This window comes from Merops nubicus, unplaced genomic scaffold (genome assembly GCF_000691845.1).
Source record: "Merops nubicus isolate BGI_N331 unplaced genomic scaffold, ASM69184v1 scaffold20365, whole genome shotgun sequence".
NCBI lineage: Eukaryota > Metazoa > Chordata > Aves > Coraciiformes > Meropidae > Merops > Merops nubicus.
Genome location: NW_008607867.1, coordinates 89,550 through 107,878, shown reverse-complemented (window position 1 = coordinate 107,878; position 18,329 = coordinate 89,550). Strand labels below are relative to the sequence as shown.

Here is an 18,329-nt window from a genome sequence, read left to right as displayed (position 1 = left end):
CCCCTTCCCTTTCACGTAACAGGGGGAAAAAAAGAAATTCTGTTGTTATGAAATGTGTTGGCATGTGGTTTGACTCCTGTGCTGGTTTCAGTTGATTAGGTTCTATGTTTCAAAGAAATGATTAAAATTTGAAATGACAGGTATAATTTCTGTTATATTTATAAATGTACATAAGACCAGGTATCTTTTTAAAAAGTGTTTCCACTTTGAAGGTTAGGAAGATACTAGGCTGCATAGGAATATCTTTAGCTTGTTGTTCTGTCTTTGCTATCCCCTTCCAGTGAGATAAAACCATGGCTACTATTGATTTCTGTTAGTGTTGCTTCTTAGTGAATTAGTGGGGAAAGCATGTTTGCTTCATTTATTAAACTTTTGCTTACCTTGTATTTCTGGGTATTGTACCATATAAAGCAGTGCCCAGAGAAGGGTTGTACTTGTAGTTTCTGTCCCTCCCAGCAGAAGATCGACCACAGTCTGAACCATATTGTCTTTATTAAACGTAGAAGTAGGGTCATCTTTGGTCTGTGGGGTATATTCACAAGAAAACTATGAAGTGGATAATTTCAGATGTTTCTTCAGTCATGTAGAAATTGTTTGATGAAAACAGTGAGCAGCCCACTAAAACAAAAATCTTCAGTGCTAAATAAACAAAGCGTGCATATAAAAAAAATCTGTGGCAGTTACTTGAAAAGCAAGTGTTTATAGTAGGCATTGAGACCAAGGAGAGGATAGTGTGACAAACAGGTACTTACTTTTGTTATTTGAGCCAGGTAGAAGTTAATGAGATCCTGTGGGTCACTTGCTTTCTCTCTCTCGTGAATCTGGACCTCCTCCATTACTAAACTGTGCATGAAGTTGTTGTATGCAAACACTTTCTGATGAGGTCCTGGGATATGGTTCATAAGCCATGGGAAAGCATCATACATCTGTGATTTTCAACAAAAAGGAAGAAACACAAGCTCTTGTAAATAGAGAACCCTGTCCTGATAACTCTGTGAAGTCACTGCAACACGTGGGCTGCTATTAGGATGAGACACAATAGACACAAGCTGGAATAGGGGAAATTCTGGGTGGACGTAAGAACATGTTATTTATTTATTTATTTGGTGGTGGTGGTTCTTTTGTTTGTGGTGTTGGGTTTTTTTCTAGTTCTGGGGTGTTCGTTTGTTAATCTTTCTCCTGGTAAAATAAAACAAATACTGGGAGCAGGTTTCCCAGAGAGTCTGTGTGAAATCTCCGTCCTTGGACATTTGACCAGACAAGTCCTTAAACGACTTGATCTGATCTAACCAGGCCTGCTTTGAGCACGGAGTTGACGTGCAAAGGTCCCTTCCAATATTAATTACTCTACATTTCAAAGAGGGATTATAAACACTTTACATTGCCCTTTAAGTGAACTGGCATGGAGGATAACTTGTCTGATATTTGTTAATGAGCTATTAGTAATACGGAGCAGTATGAATTATTATGATCATGTTGAAGGTCAATATTCAATAGTCATGCTTTCTATCCCTAATAGAGAAGCTGAAGACTGAAAAGGTGTGGAAGCTGACTTGACCGCTGTCTTGGAAAGCTTTCCTCCAGGAGAAACTGGCAAGAGTATTTGAAAAGTATGTTTTTTTCCTATTTCTTTGTATTGTGCGTATGGACTTCAATCTCCAGGACTACTGACAGAGCCTTTGTTTTATTCCTCCTGTGATGAGGAATCTATGGGCCAGTGCAGACTTCTTCCTCATCAGGTGACCAAAATGTCAGCATCACATGATGAGTGATATTGGGTCACAGGAGAGCAGGGGAATGATTATATTTTACTTTTCTGATGCAAGACTAGTAATGCAACAGTCTTCTGAAAGTAGATGAATCAGAGTGATTGAGGGCTGAAGCTGGCTCACAAGCAGATTTTCTCAGCCTTGATTCTTACTCTGACTCTAAAGCATCTCTGTGTGAAAGTGTTGGAGAACCTGATAGTGTTGTGGAATACCAGTGCACCGAAACCTTCACAAAGTAAGCAAAAGTTAGGCTTTCAAGAACTTAAAATCGTTCTTCCTGATGTGCTGAAATGGTCACCTGTATCTTATAAGAAGCTAAGAAAAAACTCAGATCTTGGTGGTCACATCAAGTAACTTGAGAAGGGGGATATCTTAGGACTTTGAAGGCTTAGCTCTTCTGTATTAAGTATTCTGTATTAACTGCACTCCTGTATTCTGAAGACTAAAAGAAAATTAAGTTTTAATAGTTCTTTGATTTTAAGATTTAATAATCTTATATACACAGTACTCTGCAAATGACTGATCATTTGAAATATATAGTTTGGAAATGGATGTAAAACAGTAATCACTTAGAATTTAAATTTTAGGACACACCATTTTCTGACACAAAAAATATGAGGTGTACAAATACACATATATGAGGTATATATGTGATAAATAATGTATGTATTTCTTACTACCCAGTGGCTCACAGAGTAATGGTATGGAAGTGTTTGGGAATAATTGTTACTGGCTTTTAATTTATTGTTTTCAGTTGTGAAGCCCAAATGCACTTCAGGGAATAAGAACCAGAAAACTAGATTCTTACCCTGCCCCAGATAGTAGCTTGAAAGTAGATCACAAAATAAACAGCTTTGATCAGCTTGTTGAAAGATTCATCGTCGCTGGAGAAGCGGTGACCGAAAACAGCAGCACAGATTATATTTGCAATAGCTTGGACAATGGAAGTGTGGGGGTCGAAAGGTTTGCCTGTGAGTATAGGAGGTACCAGTGAATATTTCTGAATAGACTACAGTGAGAAAAATAGTTTTTAACAGTAAAAGTAATAGTATTCCAGCATGTGGAAGACCAGACTACTTCTAGATAAATTAAAAAAAAGTAAACTCTAGTTTAATACAAATTAATTAGATGGATTGTAAGTGCAAGGAATCTTTATTTTCAGTCTGCTATTTGCTCCTGTAAACTGCAATGGCTATCAGTTTTTGAGAAGGCAAACATTAGGTCTCTTTTACCCTCCCTGATTTGTGGTTTGAGTTGTGTGAAACCATAAGGGGTTAATTAGAACATATGCCTTCAAATCTCGAAGCAGTTATTTGAAGCTTGGCAATTAAAAACCAAAATTAACTTCCCCCTTCCCAAAACTAGAAAAAAAAAAATTCAGTTTTAATTTCTTAGTCATGCTGAAATGACTTTTCTCCTTTCGGTTTGTCAAAACTCTCATAATGTGTGTTTTACAGGATGGAGAACAGCTCCTGTTAAAAAGGGTTAAAGCAAACAGAATTCAGCTCCAGAAAAAAATAAAGTACATGTTTCAGTGGCAAGGACAACCACTGAAATACACTGCTATGGACAATGATGACTTACACATCTGAGCAAATACAGTTATTGAATATAAATAATTGTATTTAAGACAATTGTGTTTAGTAATTGAGATGGGCCATTCTGCTCTGTCTAGTGCAAGGAGAGCTGGAGAATGGCCTTAGGCGAGCTGGAGAATGGCCTTAGGCAACTTCTCTCTGTTTTCACATCAGTATGGAACATGATGTGGGTGTGGGATTTGGCTGGCCAGAATATTTATATTTAATTGCTTTATTTTGGTATCTTGCTAAAATTCTATTGGTTTCTATTTCATCCAGACCTTAAAAAGAAGTTTTGTTGGACAACTGAACGATACATTCCTTGTGTCAGGGTCCTCTCTCTGCCAAATCCTAAAGGCCTGCTGTCCTAGAATGACTCGCTTCAGGTCACAAATTGTGTGTTTTATGGAGAAGAACATAATGTTTTTCTATACTCCCAGAATGCAAGAATTGTTACCAGCTGTCCCCAAGACTGTTGATAATAAACATTTTTTTGCTATTCTTATTTCAGAAAACAATTTTATATTGCCCACTGTGCAGACAAAACATTTTTTCTGAAGAATGTGATTAAGAAGCCAGTAAAATGTCCACTAATATGAAAAATATCTGTATTATTTGTAAAAATGTATTGTGAAACTTTTGCTTCCCAGATCTACTGTATTTCAGGGAACGCTCTAAATGTTACTCCTCTAGTGAATTTACCTTTTGTGTTTGCAAAGATGTCCACAAGGTGACAGGCCTCTGTTTGAATTTGATGCTCTAAATTGTTCTTACCCAGTGACAAGGTTCTTATAATTGTCATGACAAAGCGTCTCTGTTGCTTCCAGGTGTGCCCGCTTGTCAGAAAAATACCTGAAGAACGTGGAAATGTTTATTTCATTGCTGGGAAGGGAATTCTTTTCACTGCAGGAGACAGAGTTGGATTTATATAAGTTATATTTCAATAACACATTAGATACCATGGTTTCAGATATTGACTTTTGGTCTCTCACTCTAGGATTTTATGACTTCCAGCTATATAGCTGGTTATAAACGTGACCCTGGACACTGAGTGGTAGTGGGTTTGGATAAGGACAGAACAGCTTTTTTTCTGTAGATGTCTTCTATGTGAACAGTCTTCTGTATTAGAAAGGATAAAACTGGAGGGCAACTCCTCTAGAAAAATATTCCTTTGAATCTATTGGAAAGGAAAAAAGTCAGTAGTATGCTTTGTAAGAGGAGAAACTTTTGTTCTTTCCTTATTATGTTGGCTCTACATGGAACCTTTTTGCTAGGTAAGCCCAGTTATGTGTTTCATAGCAGTAACTCCTGTGTGTGAGCACATACAGGAAAACATCTGTCTTCTTTATGTGTTGTTCATATTTCAATAATGGAACATCTTGTACCTTTCTCACCCATCATATCCCTGTAGAACGGGGTCAGAGGTCTTCCAGAAATTTCCTCTGAATGGGTGATGATGCCATCTTTCACTGCTTTGTATCCATTTAATACAACCACAGGGGTCTGTCCCATCCACAATGTGTAGATATTTCCATAGGTCTTAGTTAACTGAAGAGTCAATGACAATAAATTAATAAATGTAAACCAGGGAAGGCATAACCTTAAATACTAATTTTAAGAGTTTCCTGTAGTTGTAACTAAACCCATTTGCCAATATCTAATTGAATTACAGATTTCAGAAAAATTTAGCCCTCTGTTCTAATTGGCTTTGGGAAGAGAAGATAATCTTACTTTATGGAATAGATACTAAGGCCATTTTTCAGAAGACCACCTCTGAAAATTTCACAGAAAGAGAATCGGGTGTTCCCTGTCAGCTCAGAACCAAAGAACAAATGAATACAGAAAAGAGCTTTTCCTTCTAGAGCTTCTGCTTATTTTATTAATGAACCAAAATTATAACATTTTCTTGCCTCTAACTACAGAAGAAAGCAAAGAAATGTTTTGGCATACTTTTCTATAGCTTCCATGTGATTTTTTTCCAGTTTTTCTGTTGTCTTTCCTCAGATCATACTTGTATTTTTCCTTAAAAGTTTGAAGCAAGTTCTTTATTTTTAAAAATAGTTTCAATTGGTTTATAAATCGATCATGCTGTGACTGTAACAGCAATAATTTTTTTTCTGGTTTGTTTTGGTACTAATCTGTTTACTGCAGACAATAAATCTTTTTTTTTTTCTGTTCAAATAAGAGAAGCATCAGTTTAGAGTATATGTTTGGTCTTCTAGTGGAGATTGGACAACTCATGGCCTGGAGATGTTCCAGTGACACTGGTGTCAGGCAAAGGACGTTCTGCTAGCAGTGGTGTACAGGGCTAGATACCAGCACAGAAACAGAGAATGAAACTGCCGATCGAGAATCATGATATTGACAGTGTGAGTCAATAATGGATGTTATTGTATCCAAGAGAGAAAGAAAATAGCAAGGAGCAAAGCAATTATGGTGTTTATTAATGCAGGGTCCTTGCATTCTTTGAAATTGGCTGATATTCTAGCCTGAGGTTTAAAAAAATATTCCAAGTTTAGCCCGTTCCTGCGCAATGTACAATCTAAGTTAAAATAGATTTAATTTGCAACCACAGTGAAAATAAATAAATACCTCAGTGAGAGCTTCTCGACGGAGTTGGAAGTCCAGCAGCCACAAATTTCCAATGATGGGGAGGGGAACGGGTCCTGGAGGGAGCTGGGTACGCATCCATTGCAGCTTTAGGAACTGCAAAATCAGGAGACATACTGCTAGAGCTATAAAAAATTCAGCAAGCCCCAACATCTTATAAAAATTTTAGCTTCTCAGTGTTTCACTAGTTTTTGGTTGGTTTGTTTGTTTTTTTTTCCTTTGTTCATAAGACTTCCTCTGAAGACTTGAAGTTGTGGAGATGAGTTTGCTTCTATTGAAGTCAAACTCTTTCTAAAAATTGTATGTCTGCTTTAACCATCTCTCTCTCTCGGACAATCTACAGTTTTCCCAAGCTGAAGTCCTTAGAAAACTGAAATATGTGATCCCTTGTAGTTGGCCAAGCCACACCTACCCTCTTATGATCTGTAGTTGTGATCTGTCTCTTTTTTTCACTTAGAATTTTGCTTCTTTCTTAGTACTGATACTGGGTCTAAATGCTGATTATTGAACAGCTATCCAAGGATATCAAATGTCTTGCATAATGGTAACACCTCCTGCAGTTCCCTGTATTTTCATGTTAAACATGAAAATACCAAGGATGGATTATTTATTTCCTTTCTGAAACACTGCAAATATTATGTGGTTTCTTTTATAGAAGAAGAAACATCTACACAACACCTGTCTGTTAGGATATAATCTCTGAGATGAAATTGAATTCATACACAAAGCTAAAAATTGCACCTTTTTTTTTTAAAGTATTAGGAAAATATCCTCTTTCCCCTTTGACCATATTCTAGGTTAAGTTATGACATTATGCAGAACACAAGCGGGAGATTATTGTTCTGTCCAGTGGTTTGTATGATGATTTCAACATTTTACTTTTTTATAATAAAGATTAAAATTTCTTGGTGCAAGTTTTGAAGGTGAAATAATGCACGTGTTCCATTTTACCTCTGAAGAAGAACAAATAATCTGAAGAAAAGGCAAAATTTTTAATCTGTATTGATTTGTGGACCCCCTAAGATTTCCAGGAGAGGTTTGTACCAATATGTAGCAAACTTTAACTTAAGAGGCTTACTTTTTAAATATGTTATTCACTGACTTTGATGTAATTTATGGACTATAGTAGGTTGCTTTGGAAGTTATGTGACTCTCCACCACTGGAAAGCAAACAGAAATAGCATAATTCTGGTGTTGTGGGGCAAGATGATGGGTTTACATAATGTATACAGTCTCTTTTCAGATAACTTTTTAATTATTAATTTGGGACAGGATTTCAGATATCATCTCCCATTTTATCTACTCCTATTGGGATGGCAAAACTGTTTTCTCTTGAAGCTGCTTGTACTAGTTGCTTTTTTCAGCCCCTAGACAATGTAGAAGATTGTTGGAATCTTGTTCATTTGTTGGATCTTGATTGTTGGGATGTAAAAGTATGTTGGAAACATACTCTTGGAATGTTGGAGATCTTGCTGATTTAGAAGTGCAAAGCAATCTGCAGTAGTGAAATGGATGGAGATGACTTAGGGTGCTTGTGTCTTCAAAGTGAATTCTCAGGAATTCTCCTTTGGAATTTAGGAGGAAAAGGAAAGATGATGTACGACTCTCAAACATGTGGAACTTCCCAGGTTGAGTAATATTAGCATGTATTAGCATTGTGCTTCAGACTTTGGTCTAAATACCATCTTTTAGGTGAGCATAAGCCTTAGCTACAATAGATTACATTGCTTATACTATGACCGTAAACCAGGTTTCTCTATCTCTTGATTATTTAGTGTCCTGTGGAACTCTATATGAAGTCATACTATTGATAGTTTTTTTTTTTTTTAATTAGCTGATATATTATATTGGATTTTTCAACACTTCAGTCAAGAACTCAGATAATGTTATATCTTCAAGTATGTATTGGAGATTAAGAAAGTCCATCCAGTTGTGTGAGTTCCTTGTTTTAAAATTTGATCTTAATTTCTCTGAGCAGTCTTGCTGAGTCTGCAGTTTCCAGCTCAAAACTTTTCAGCAAAATCAAGGTTGTTGATGTTATTGTCCTGAAATATAAAGGTTTCATGCTATCCAGGGGTTTCTTAAGAAATTCTGTGAATTTCTGTAAACTTCAAGCAACTATCCGACAGTTACAGGTGTGGGCACTCCTTTCAGGTTTCTAATGAGTTTGGTTTTTATTTTTTTGGAGTGGGTTAATAAAAGAAAATGTGGTAAATACAATCTTGCATCATTCATTCTTAAATAAGATGTAGATGAGCATTTGTATTTTGTTTTTTATTTTAGTGAATTTTAAAAATTCCAGGTTCATACAGGAAATGTAGAGCAGTTTCAAAGAAATGGTGGCACGGCAGCACTAGCTAGCTTTACTTTTCTGAGCAGCCACCATTTGCCTCCTCTGCAGCATTGTGCAGCTCTTTTGCTTTAGTGAGCTGCACATGGAGATGCTTTCCAAAAAGTGTGGAAATGAAGAAGCCACCAGAGGGCAAGGAGCGTGCCTGTGTGCTGCCTCTGTCTGTTCGTTTAGGTTTTGGGGCAGAGAAATGGAAGTAGAAAAGGTTAAGGAGCATCATTTTCAGCAGTATGGTTCTATGAATTTTATGCTTGAAGAGTTAAATAGACAAACTGAGAGAAGCAATTTGAAATTAAATACCTTTTATGGTTTTATCAGTCAGTTCTGACAGTTCCAGGACAAGTTTCCCAAAAACTTCAGTGTTACTGAGTTGTGCTACTGAGCAGTCATTTATCCACTTAATTTTTTGAGTTCCAGTGCTATGTGAGACTTTAAAGTTACCTGATGAGATATCTAACCAACCTGACTTGCCGCTTGCATGCGTCAGAACTTCATTTCTTCGTCTGCTTTTTTTTTTTTTTTCCACTGTTTTGTCTCAGCCAGTCCCATGAAAGTTGGTTGAAAGGAAATGAGTAGTTTGATCTCTCGCTGTGCACAGAATCATTTGCCAAGTTTTCAAGTTTTGGAACAGTGAAAGGTGTTGATGAATGTATGCCATCAAGGAAGGTATGACTTACTTCAAAATTACCAGAATTAAGGTGAATTAAGCCTTGAAATTACCTATTAATAATGGTGATTACGATGAAACTTAAAAGAAAAAGAAAAAAACCCTATTGTGTAATATTAAAATTCTGGTGAGCTTCTGTATAGGTCTGGTACTGTACTCCATTTGGATTGAATTATTTGGTCATAAATCTGTGTTCTTATTACCATAATTAGTTAATTTGACATAATGACCTCTTAAACATATGAGGCTTCTCCATTACTAGCAAGGTCCCCTCTCTTTGCTGCATACTTTCCATCGCAGTACTGTAGAGCACCCCATGTGGGTGGTCTTGCTGCTTTCTCAGTGACCCTACCCTTCTGCCTGCCCTCTGCTCCCTTAGACCTTTCAGCAGGGAAAGTGTGGGTCCTGCTGGGTAGGGCTGGGCCCAACAAGAGGCTTAGTCTGAGCTTGGCCTTTTGGGCACTGTGGGCAGTATGTTTTCCTAGTGCTTGGTGAGGCCGCAGGCATGCTGAAGTACAGTGGGGGAAAGTTATTTCACAAAAGCTTAGGCTGAAGTCCACTAGGAGGGGAAAAGCAAGGAGGGGAAAAGCAAGGAGGGTGTTTTAGAATAATTAGTGTATGTGAGCAGTAGCTCTTCATATAACTCTTGCTTGCTCTCCTCTGATGCCAATTCTATTGCAGGAGCTCACCAGCCAAGATGAAAGATGTTACGTTTGGTTGTTTTGAACAGATGAGGAAATCTGCTTCTCTAAGGGAGGTTTTAGGCCATAGGAGTGGGAAGCAAAGACAACAACTGCAGAGAAGAGGGAAAGAGCATCATCTTCAGGAAGGTGTGAAGCAAACATGATCAGTGGTGTGCTGAGGGTGGAAAGGGTTCCTGGTGAGCCTCTGCCCAGGATGTGTGCCATCTGCTATGCCATAAATACCAAGGTTCAGGGTTTTCTTTTCTGCTGCAGAGACAGACTCAGTGTGTATTAGAAAACACCAAGTGGTTCCATGCTGTGTGTGTATTGCTCAGCATGGTGGTGTGAGCTGCTACCTGGCCTGATGTCAAGCTAAGCAGAGCAGACAATTGCTAAGCAGGTAGGGTTTTTTGTTTGGCTGTTTTGTTTTTTTTTCCAGTGGAGACATTAATTTGGATTTCTCAACTTAGTATTTCCTTCCTTCACTGCACCCCCTGGTTTTTCAAGAGGTTCATAACAAGGAGCTGTTAAATGGTTGGTGGTGTCAGAATTTCTTTGTGGGAAAAGAATTACACAGACACAGTTGTTCAGACAAGCACTGAAAGAAGGAGAGTGTTGCTTAGAGCACTGAACTAGAGTGGACACAAGACGGGGAAATGTGAACAAAAGAAATTCCCATTTTGTGTTTCTGTTCAGCTCAGGAAGAGAGAACCTGGCTTACATGTATTATAAAGAAACAAGATTTTATTTTATTTTTTTTGCCTCCTGCTGTCATCTGTTGTTTGGATCTGAAACTAATGAGCTGTGTGTGTGGTGACATGCTACTTTGATGAAGGCAGTGCAGAGCTTACACAGGAGCTGTGGCACTGTGTACCCTAATGGTGCAGGAGCCACAGGAGCCCAGTGCCCTTTCAGTGTGGCTGCTTTGGGAAGTGCTATACACTCTCGGCAGCACTCTGCAGTCAGCTGCAGAGGAGCTGGAGGGAGACAGGAATTTCACAGGCTAAGCCATAGCACATCAAGTCTCGGGAAGAAGTAATTAATGTTGTGCAGACGATCTGACTTCTGGTACTTCCTAATGTTCAAGTATTTGCAGCTTCAGCATTCTTTCTGACAGTTTTTTTTTTGTTTTGTTTTGTTTTTTTTTTTGAGCAGTATCTAGTAGGCTAGATGTTGCACTTGGAATGTCAGAAGTCATGGACAGAATAGATAATTTGAGTTAAGACTTGCTGACACGGATAGTAGAGTTCTGTTTCTTCCTAAAAGGGAAGCAGTACCTCTGAGTTCTACAGAGCTAGCTGAGAAATGTTCAGCTGTTTGTGAGACTGGGAAAAGGTGACACTTTCTTGTTCAGGAAGCAACCCAGGGTGAAATATTGAAGAGCTTCTGACTGCCCAGGACTGGAAAAGATACAATCCATTTTCAAAGTGTGGCAGCACCCTGCAGCTGAGCAGCAGCTGGTACAGGACTACCTTGTCGTCAGATGTTCAGAGAAGCTGGTAATTGCTTGTATCCCTTTTGACAGAGGGAGGTCATCCTGACATAGTTGAAAAGAAAAGCCCAGTATGGTGTGCAGGCTCTTTTTATATATGTGATTTGTGCTTAATGTTATTTTTCTCCAACCTTTCCTTTGTTCTGTTACTGGCTGTAGCATACGGTAAGCAATAGCTGCAGAAATTCTGAAAATGGTTCAGAGTAGAAACCTAGTAAATGAAAAGCCTGGAGGAAAATGTGAAATATTTGAATACTGTTCCTCCCTATGATGTAAAAAGAAAATGAAAAAGTTAAATATTGAAAATTTGAAATAATTTGAAACAACTGTCTTGCAAATATATTCTATTTAAAGATTTGCAAAAATGCAACAAATTCAAAATCATAAGGTTTTCTTCCTCCCCTCTTTTTATGATCACTTGTTTTGCAACCTGTGCTTGTTGGGTCACCTTTGTGCACATATCTCTTACCATACACAGAGAGACTCTGCCAGCAGAACATACACAATTTCAAACTCTAATGGAGTTATCTCTTGGCTAATGCGGTTTAGGAGCTGGCTGTGATTAATGTGCTATTGGGCCAAGCATTAATGCTTACCACTGCTCTTGAGACATGCTGTGGGTCTCTGCACACCATACAGCCATGAAATGGGGGAATGCCAGCCCCTGACATGCCTTGGATCTTAGCTAAATCTCAGTGTTGCAGAGTTGCTGTCTTCCAGTTCTCTGCTTTTTAGGTTTTACTCTCTTATTTTTGGTTCTTTTTCTCATCAGTCCTGGAGCTGTTAGCTATTAGAGTCTCAACAGTTACACTTATATGTGTTTTCACCTACTTTACAGGGATTTAGTTTATGTTCACAGGGATTTAGTTTATGTTCTTTCTTGCACCTAATTTTCTCAGCAAATTTGAAGCTTGAAGCTCACTTGGCAAGATGAATGTATCAAACAAATTTTGCAATCAAGGATCCTGTAATATTGAGTACTTTCATCAATAACTTGCTTGATAGATGGAAGAGTGTGCTGATAAATTTACAGCTGACATCAAAACAAGCTCTATGAACTGAAAAATAACCTGAAAAACTAATCTGCTGTTCGATAAGGCTAAGGATAATGTAATTGTGTACTGTGGTTTATTTCTAATTATATGGTGAAGAAAGAAAGTCTGAGAAGAAGCTGGGCAGATAAGGATTTAGGTTTTATAGCAGATCACAAACTTAAAAGTGAGTCAATATATCAGAGTCATCAAAAATCGCCAGCCAGCGGTTGTACCTAGGTAGGTTAAGTGCTGTTATATTCTCCAGTCAGGTTGCTATCAATAATGTTTTAATTTAGTGATTAGTTCATTCCCTGTTAGAAAAGTTTTACTTTTTGCTTTGTGGTTTTTTGGGGGTTTTTTTTGGTTTTTTTTTGGTTTTTTCTGAATGTATAGCAAATAAAGGAATTTATATGTTATAAAAACAACTTGCAGAAAACACTCTTAAAGGGACTCAGAACAGCAGAGTGCTGATAAAAGTACCTTGTGATTTATTTGGATCTGTAATATGTGCTGAACTATGCATTTCAAAGCAGATGCTTTTGTTTCCTCTAATATTAAGGACAGATTTAGCCCCTTTCTTTTAAGGGAGAAAGAGATTATTACCTACAGACTTCAGTAGCAGGGAGATTGAGAGCATGGGAAAATCTGCAAAATAGTTAAACTTTGAGAATCTGTATTTGGCTGTTGAGGTAGTTGTTGTTTTGCACCTGTAAGTCTGGTGTTTGTGGGGAGAGGTGGCTCACTCAGCTTTGTGTATGAGTGACCAATTCCCGCTGTGATTATAACAAGAGCATCTCCTGACTTCTGCCATGGGTCAGGCACCTGTGGCTATAGGACTCTGCAGACACAGTTAAAATTAGGTTTTGCTACAAAGATTCTGGTAATTTAAAAAATGCAGAGAATATGTAGTGCAAAGAGTGCTGGAAGTGGAAGAAAACATGACATTGAAACAACTGGATGTGGTAAGCTAAGCAGAAGTTGCAGCACGGTATTGGGTGTGCAGTTTGTACATGGAATCTTTCAGCATTTGAGGAAGGTCAGCCTATTCTACTGGCTTCCCTGAAGAAATTTTCTAAAAACTGTTTCTGTTTGTAGTTTCTTGTGTTGAGGAGACCTTTTATGTGCTCCTTCAGGTGCTGTGAATTAAAAATAAAGCAAAGAATTACAAAATCTGGCACTAATTCTGGCTGAGCAGGAGTCCTGCCACAGAGAAAAGGCAGAAACTAATGAGTAAAGCCACATAGTGGACAAGAGCTCAATTCCAAGAAGGAGTTTGAAAACCTTGGCTGCTGGAGGAGTCAAAGAAATCCCAAGGGCTTCCAGGGTTAAGCCAGGAGGATATTCTTTGACTGATTAGCATTTGCTAGGATGTGGGAGTAAGATGCTGTGGGTCAACCAGCTTCATGTGCCATGTGCCACCTTTGTTTGCCATTATAGACAGGTAAAGGGTTTGCCTTGTGAAATGTCTGTTCTAGTTAGAGGGAACTGGAGAAAATCTAGGAGCTATTTGGGATCTCTGAATTATTACAGCTAGACAGAAGACTGTAAAATCCTGTCATTTCCTTAGCTCCCTTATTGCACTGGAGTTTAGTTTTAGGCCAGTCCTGGTAGGGGGCTGGACAAAAGAGAAAAAAGGTGCTTGGGACACACTGCTCCATGGCCCAGCCATGCTGAATCTAAAGTAGACCTTCTCAATGCACTTCCCTGAGTATCCTTTGCAATGTAGAGAGCAGTGAGAGGTGCTTGGCTGGCTTCTTCCAGATGCACTGTGCTTGCAAGGCCAGCCATGGGTGAACTTTGGTGTGTAGAACTGAGGAGCTCAGAAAAGCACAGATCAGGGGTGGATTTGGTAGGTGAAAGAAGGTTTTGATTCTACCAGAACCTTTAGAATCTTTCCAGAAAAAGTTCAGTGGTGTTTCTTGCAACGTGATGAACTTGTGTTTCTTTGCATATGAGATCTGTTATACTTTGTCTCAGCAGTACTGGCTGTGCTTGAGTCTTCATTGTGCCATTTTCACAGTGCTGTTTACGGTGAAAACTCAGTTTACCACATTGCCTTGCTCCTGCTTCCCAAACCTGCATTTTCAACCACTCTTGTACAAGGCTACTGACTGCTTCCTTTTGTCCCTGTCCTACTTGGTGAGCGCTCCTCTCCTTTGCTGTGCACACAGTACCTGGATAACAGCTGCAGCTTTGTATCTGAGCTCTTGGCTGGCATGCAGTCAGTGCTTTGAGTGACATGTTCCATCAAACTGGTTGCTCAAAGGGATGTTTCTGAATGAGGTGCCTCCCTTCTGGCCTCTACTGCATCTTAAAGTGATGGTAGCTATTAGCATATTGCAGCATAGCAATGTATTTAATACACTCAAGAATGGGAAAGCTTCTCATTTTGTTGGATTAGGAAGTGTGGTAGGAAAGGAGGAGAAAAATTCAGAAAGCTTAAATGTGACAGGGAAGAGTTAAGAAGAGCAATAGAGAATCATTTGAAGAGACAGATTCACAGCAGTTTTCTCAGTGATAGAGTAGTTTTGGAGGTGTGAAATTATGGTAAGCATAATTCTCATTTGCTTCATTTTGTTTCTTTTGGGTGTGCAGTTCCTGAAATTGCAATGGAAAAGTCGTGGGTTTCCTCCTGGACCAACCCCATTTCCCATCGTTGGAAGCCTGTGGTGGATAAATTTTAGAGCTGATCATGGGAGTCTGAAAAAGGTATGCATTTGCAGATGTGAACTCAAGAGCTGTTGAGACAAAACCTAAAAATTAGTCATGACTGTTGATAGGTTAATGTGGTAGCAGGAGGACTCAGTCCTGAGGGAAGGTGAATCATAGAAGTTAAAGTAAGTGCCTGAACAATTTAAGTAAAATCTGCAGAGAGTATAAGTTATGCAAAAGCTAATGTGTACTAGCTAAACAGAACTGAGGACAGCAATTTTGCCTCAAAAGAGACTTCTGTTTTTAAGCAAAGCTTTTTACCTTGAAAGAAAAGAGTATTTCTCAGATTTTCCAGCACAGCTGCATACAGAAAATCTTCTAAACTAGGATGTTTTGAGTTCAGGAGCTATGAAAAACATACTAGTATCTCTGCTGCTACCATGGGATGGAAAGAAGATTGTATGCCCTCTCTAGCCAGAACCTTAGCTCCTTGTTTTTCTGAAGTCAAATCTGGAAATTGCTCCTTGCCAATGAGCTGAGGATGTAAATGGTGGTGAAAGGAAGGAACAGATGGGAAGAATTAGGTCTGTGCTAAGCATGTTAATACAGATTCTTCCAGTGCTCAACATCTTTCACTGAGCCAAAACTTCACAAAAGAATCCAATGTGTTGATATATTTTTCAAATTGCAACCTTTCCTTAAGTGCTAAGTATGACCTGCGTGTCAGGGGTTACTTGGCTGCAGCTGGAGAATGTTGGCTTCAGGGAAAAGGAACTTAAAATACTTTGGTGTTAAACTTTTCTGGTGGGTACGTGTCCATCACTGTGGAAGGATAGAGCTGTGCTGTTTCTTTCCTAGAGTCAGGGACTTTGTTGTTGCTGAATACCCAGAGGGTTGCCTGAGAGCAGTCCCCATCACTAGCCAAGCACACACGGGATCTGTGCTCAGGTGCTTCAGTTGACAGCAGTTCTGTATAAGAGGGGGAGAGGTCCTGCCATTGAAACTTGAAATCAGCAGTACTAGAAGGAGAGTTACAGCTGGAATATCGAATTCCAAGAAGTTCTAGTTATTGGCTGCGGAAATTGAAAAATGTAGTCGGGAATGGGCAGGTGAAGCTTCACAAGAAATCTAACAGGGATCTGTAAACACTCAGTCAGAGGCATTTTCCTAACAGTTAATATTGCAAAGGCAACCCAAGCCAAGTTTTAAAAAGGGGAAAAGCATCTATTCTTTCATTATTCACATTTCTGTGAATAGTGGGTTCCCAGAGAGAGCCCAGGCCCTTGCTGTGGTAAGCACTCTCACTGCAAAACGAAACCATCACCCCTTTCCACTTCCTGAACCCCTGAGTATTGTCATGCTGGAAGAAAGCAGCCCATCATGTGTGCATTTTGTTTCTCCCATGGGTATTTTTTTTGGCATTAATCTAACTTACAGTTGGCAAAAACCTATGGCAACATCTGTACCCTGTGGATGGGTCACAAACCTGTGGTGGTGCTGTATGGATTCCAAGCCGTGAAGAATGGTCTCACCACCAAATCAGAGGATGTTTCTGGGCGACTACAGACCTATGTCTTCAACAAAATGGCAAATGGAAAGGGTAAGGTGTTCCTATCTTTGGAAGATTTCACCTCTGACTTTGTTTCTTCTCATGTTTTCTGCACTTAGTTCCCAATTCACTCATTCTGTCTCTTCAGGGAAAATGATATAATTCTGCAGGATTACTTAATTGTCTCCAAAGTCCCACTGTCAGGCATGTATTTCAGAATCTCAACAAAGCAGCAATATTTATACCTAGCTAGGTCTTGCTTTTCCATTTGTAGTGTTGTCTAAGCCTGTGTCCTGATTTGAAATAATCTGGAGCTTTCAGCATCCTCTGCAATCTGAGGCTAAGGTAATTCTTTATGCTCCCGGTTGTTTGTTCACAGCAAAGGCTGCTGTAAGGAAAGCATGTACAGAGCTGCTGAAAAAGGTCTAACCTTTTGCGAAGGTCACTGCAGCTTTAAATGCATTACCAAGGCTGTAGGTGCAACATATCCTTGTTCAGAACTTCTTATCGTGCCATCACTTACATCAGACACTCCTGAGTTATGGTGGATGGCGAATAAAGAGGGTGCTGTGTTTAAAACAGAAATGCTTGAACTTGTGTCCCCCAGCCTCTTGTCCAGACGTTATAGAGCAGATGCCTTTATCTTCACTCATGCTTTGTTACGTGTGGACTACAATCTGGAAAGCTTTAATTTATAATACTAACTAATGTAAGTAGAGAAAAACGTCTTTAAGGAATAGAAATGATTAAGTCTAGGGCCATTTCAGTCCATTTGGAAGGGCCTTTGTTGTCATCTTTTGTTTGGGTGATGTGGAGTAAAGTAGCTATGCTGTGACATACTGCTCTTGCAGTGGCCGTTTGTAGCAGGGCTGGCTTTAACAAACGGCTGCATCACAGCCTCATGTTCACATATCTCTGCAGCACAAATACCTGCCGGGTGAACTGGGTCCTTTTCTGTTAGCCCAGGCTCCCAGGATGACAGAAGGAGTAGGGGAGAGTTATTCCATGCTGTGGTCAAGCAGCTGTCTTGGGGATCAGGCTGGCTTTCCCAGGGGAGGCACGGGCTGGTGTTGGAGGGAAGTGGTACCCCACCTCCCTCCACCATTTAATTTACATGGATTAAATGGCTTATTTAATGGCTGGGCTGTCTGCTGTAGCACAGACTCACAGCACAGGGGCTTGGGATTCCTTTCTGTCCCACAGCAAGACCTCTGGTCCTAGGAAGCTGTTTATGGATTGGATGACGCTTGCTCTTCCTACTCTGGTTCTCACTAAGTGGCCCTTGCCCTGGCTTCCGTGTCTTTCCACGAGGGACCTGGACTAGGACAAGATCTCAATATCTTGTGTAAACAGCCTGGTAGAAGCAGGATCTCCTAAAAGCCAGAGACTATGTAGCACAGACAGCTTGTGCTCAGAACCAGTTGTCAACTCTAGCCATTGAAGAGTTTTTCTTTTTGAAGCAGTACCAACAGGGGGATGTGATGATCTCCAGAAGGTTTGCATAAGGTTAAGAAGCACAAGCACAGGAAACACCCAGAGCTCCCCAGAAATCTCTGTTGGCTCTGAGTAGCTTGGTGAGAGACACCATCGTATTTCCAGGTGGTAGGACACTGAATTTACTGTTTTTTGAGGAAAACTTTGCCACTCACTGCAGAGTTAACATGTGCTAACATCTGCAAGAACATAATGTCCATGTGGAGGTGTTGGCAAACGTAGCCGACAAGTAAATATTAATTGTATTAGAAGATGATACAAGATGATAAGTGAGAACTTGGAAGACACTGAATGAGGTGGGCTATAAGCCTTTCCATGTGAATCGGGGTTTGCATTCATTTCTGTTCAAAGCATGGGCAAACAGAAGACAACACCAACCCATGCTGTCTTTGCAATTTGTAGGAGGCTGCTGGGTGGTTTTGAGTAGCGGCCACTGATCTTGGGTGCTTTCG

The 18,329-nt window shown here is 39.5% G+C and overlaps 2 protein-coding genes across 2 annotated transcripts in view; one reads left to right on the top strand and one right to left on the bottom strand.

Annotated features, from left to right (window-relative positions):
• Positions 1-357: 357 nt before the first annotated feature.
• On the bottom strand, positions 358-6,135 carry LOC103772768 (cytochrome P450 2J2-like). Its single transcript, XM_008940112.1, has 6 exons — positions 5,939-6,135; positions 4,732-4,894; positions 4,049-4,198; positions 2,578-2,738; positions 753-926; positions 358-522 (listed from the first exon to the last, which is right to left on the bottom strand). The coding sequence occupies exons 1-6, from the start codon at positions 6,107-6,109 to the stop codon at positions 358-360; spliced, it is 984 nt and encodes a 327-aa protein (XP_008938360.1). The 5' UTR covers positions 6,110-6,135.
• Positions 6,136-14,726: 8,591 nt separating this feature from the next.
• The window catches only part of LOC103772767 (cytochrome P450 2J6-like), a 26,714-nt gene continuing 23,111 nt past the window's right edge, over positions 14,727-18,329 (top strand). Inside the window, exons 1-2 of the mRNA XM_008940111.1 lie at positions 14,727-14,891; positions 16,272-16,434. Coding sequence (XP_008938359.1) covers positions 14,727-14,891; positions 16,272-16,434 — 328 coding nt within the window. The remainder of the gene's footprint in view (positions 14,892-16,271; positions 16,435-18,329) is intronic.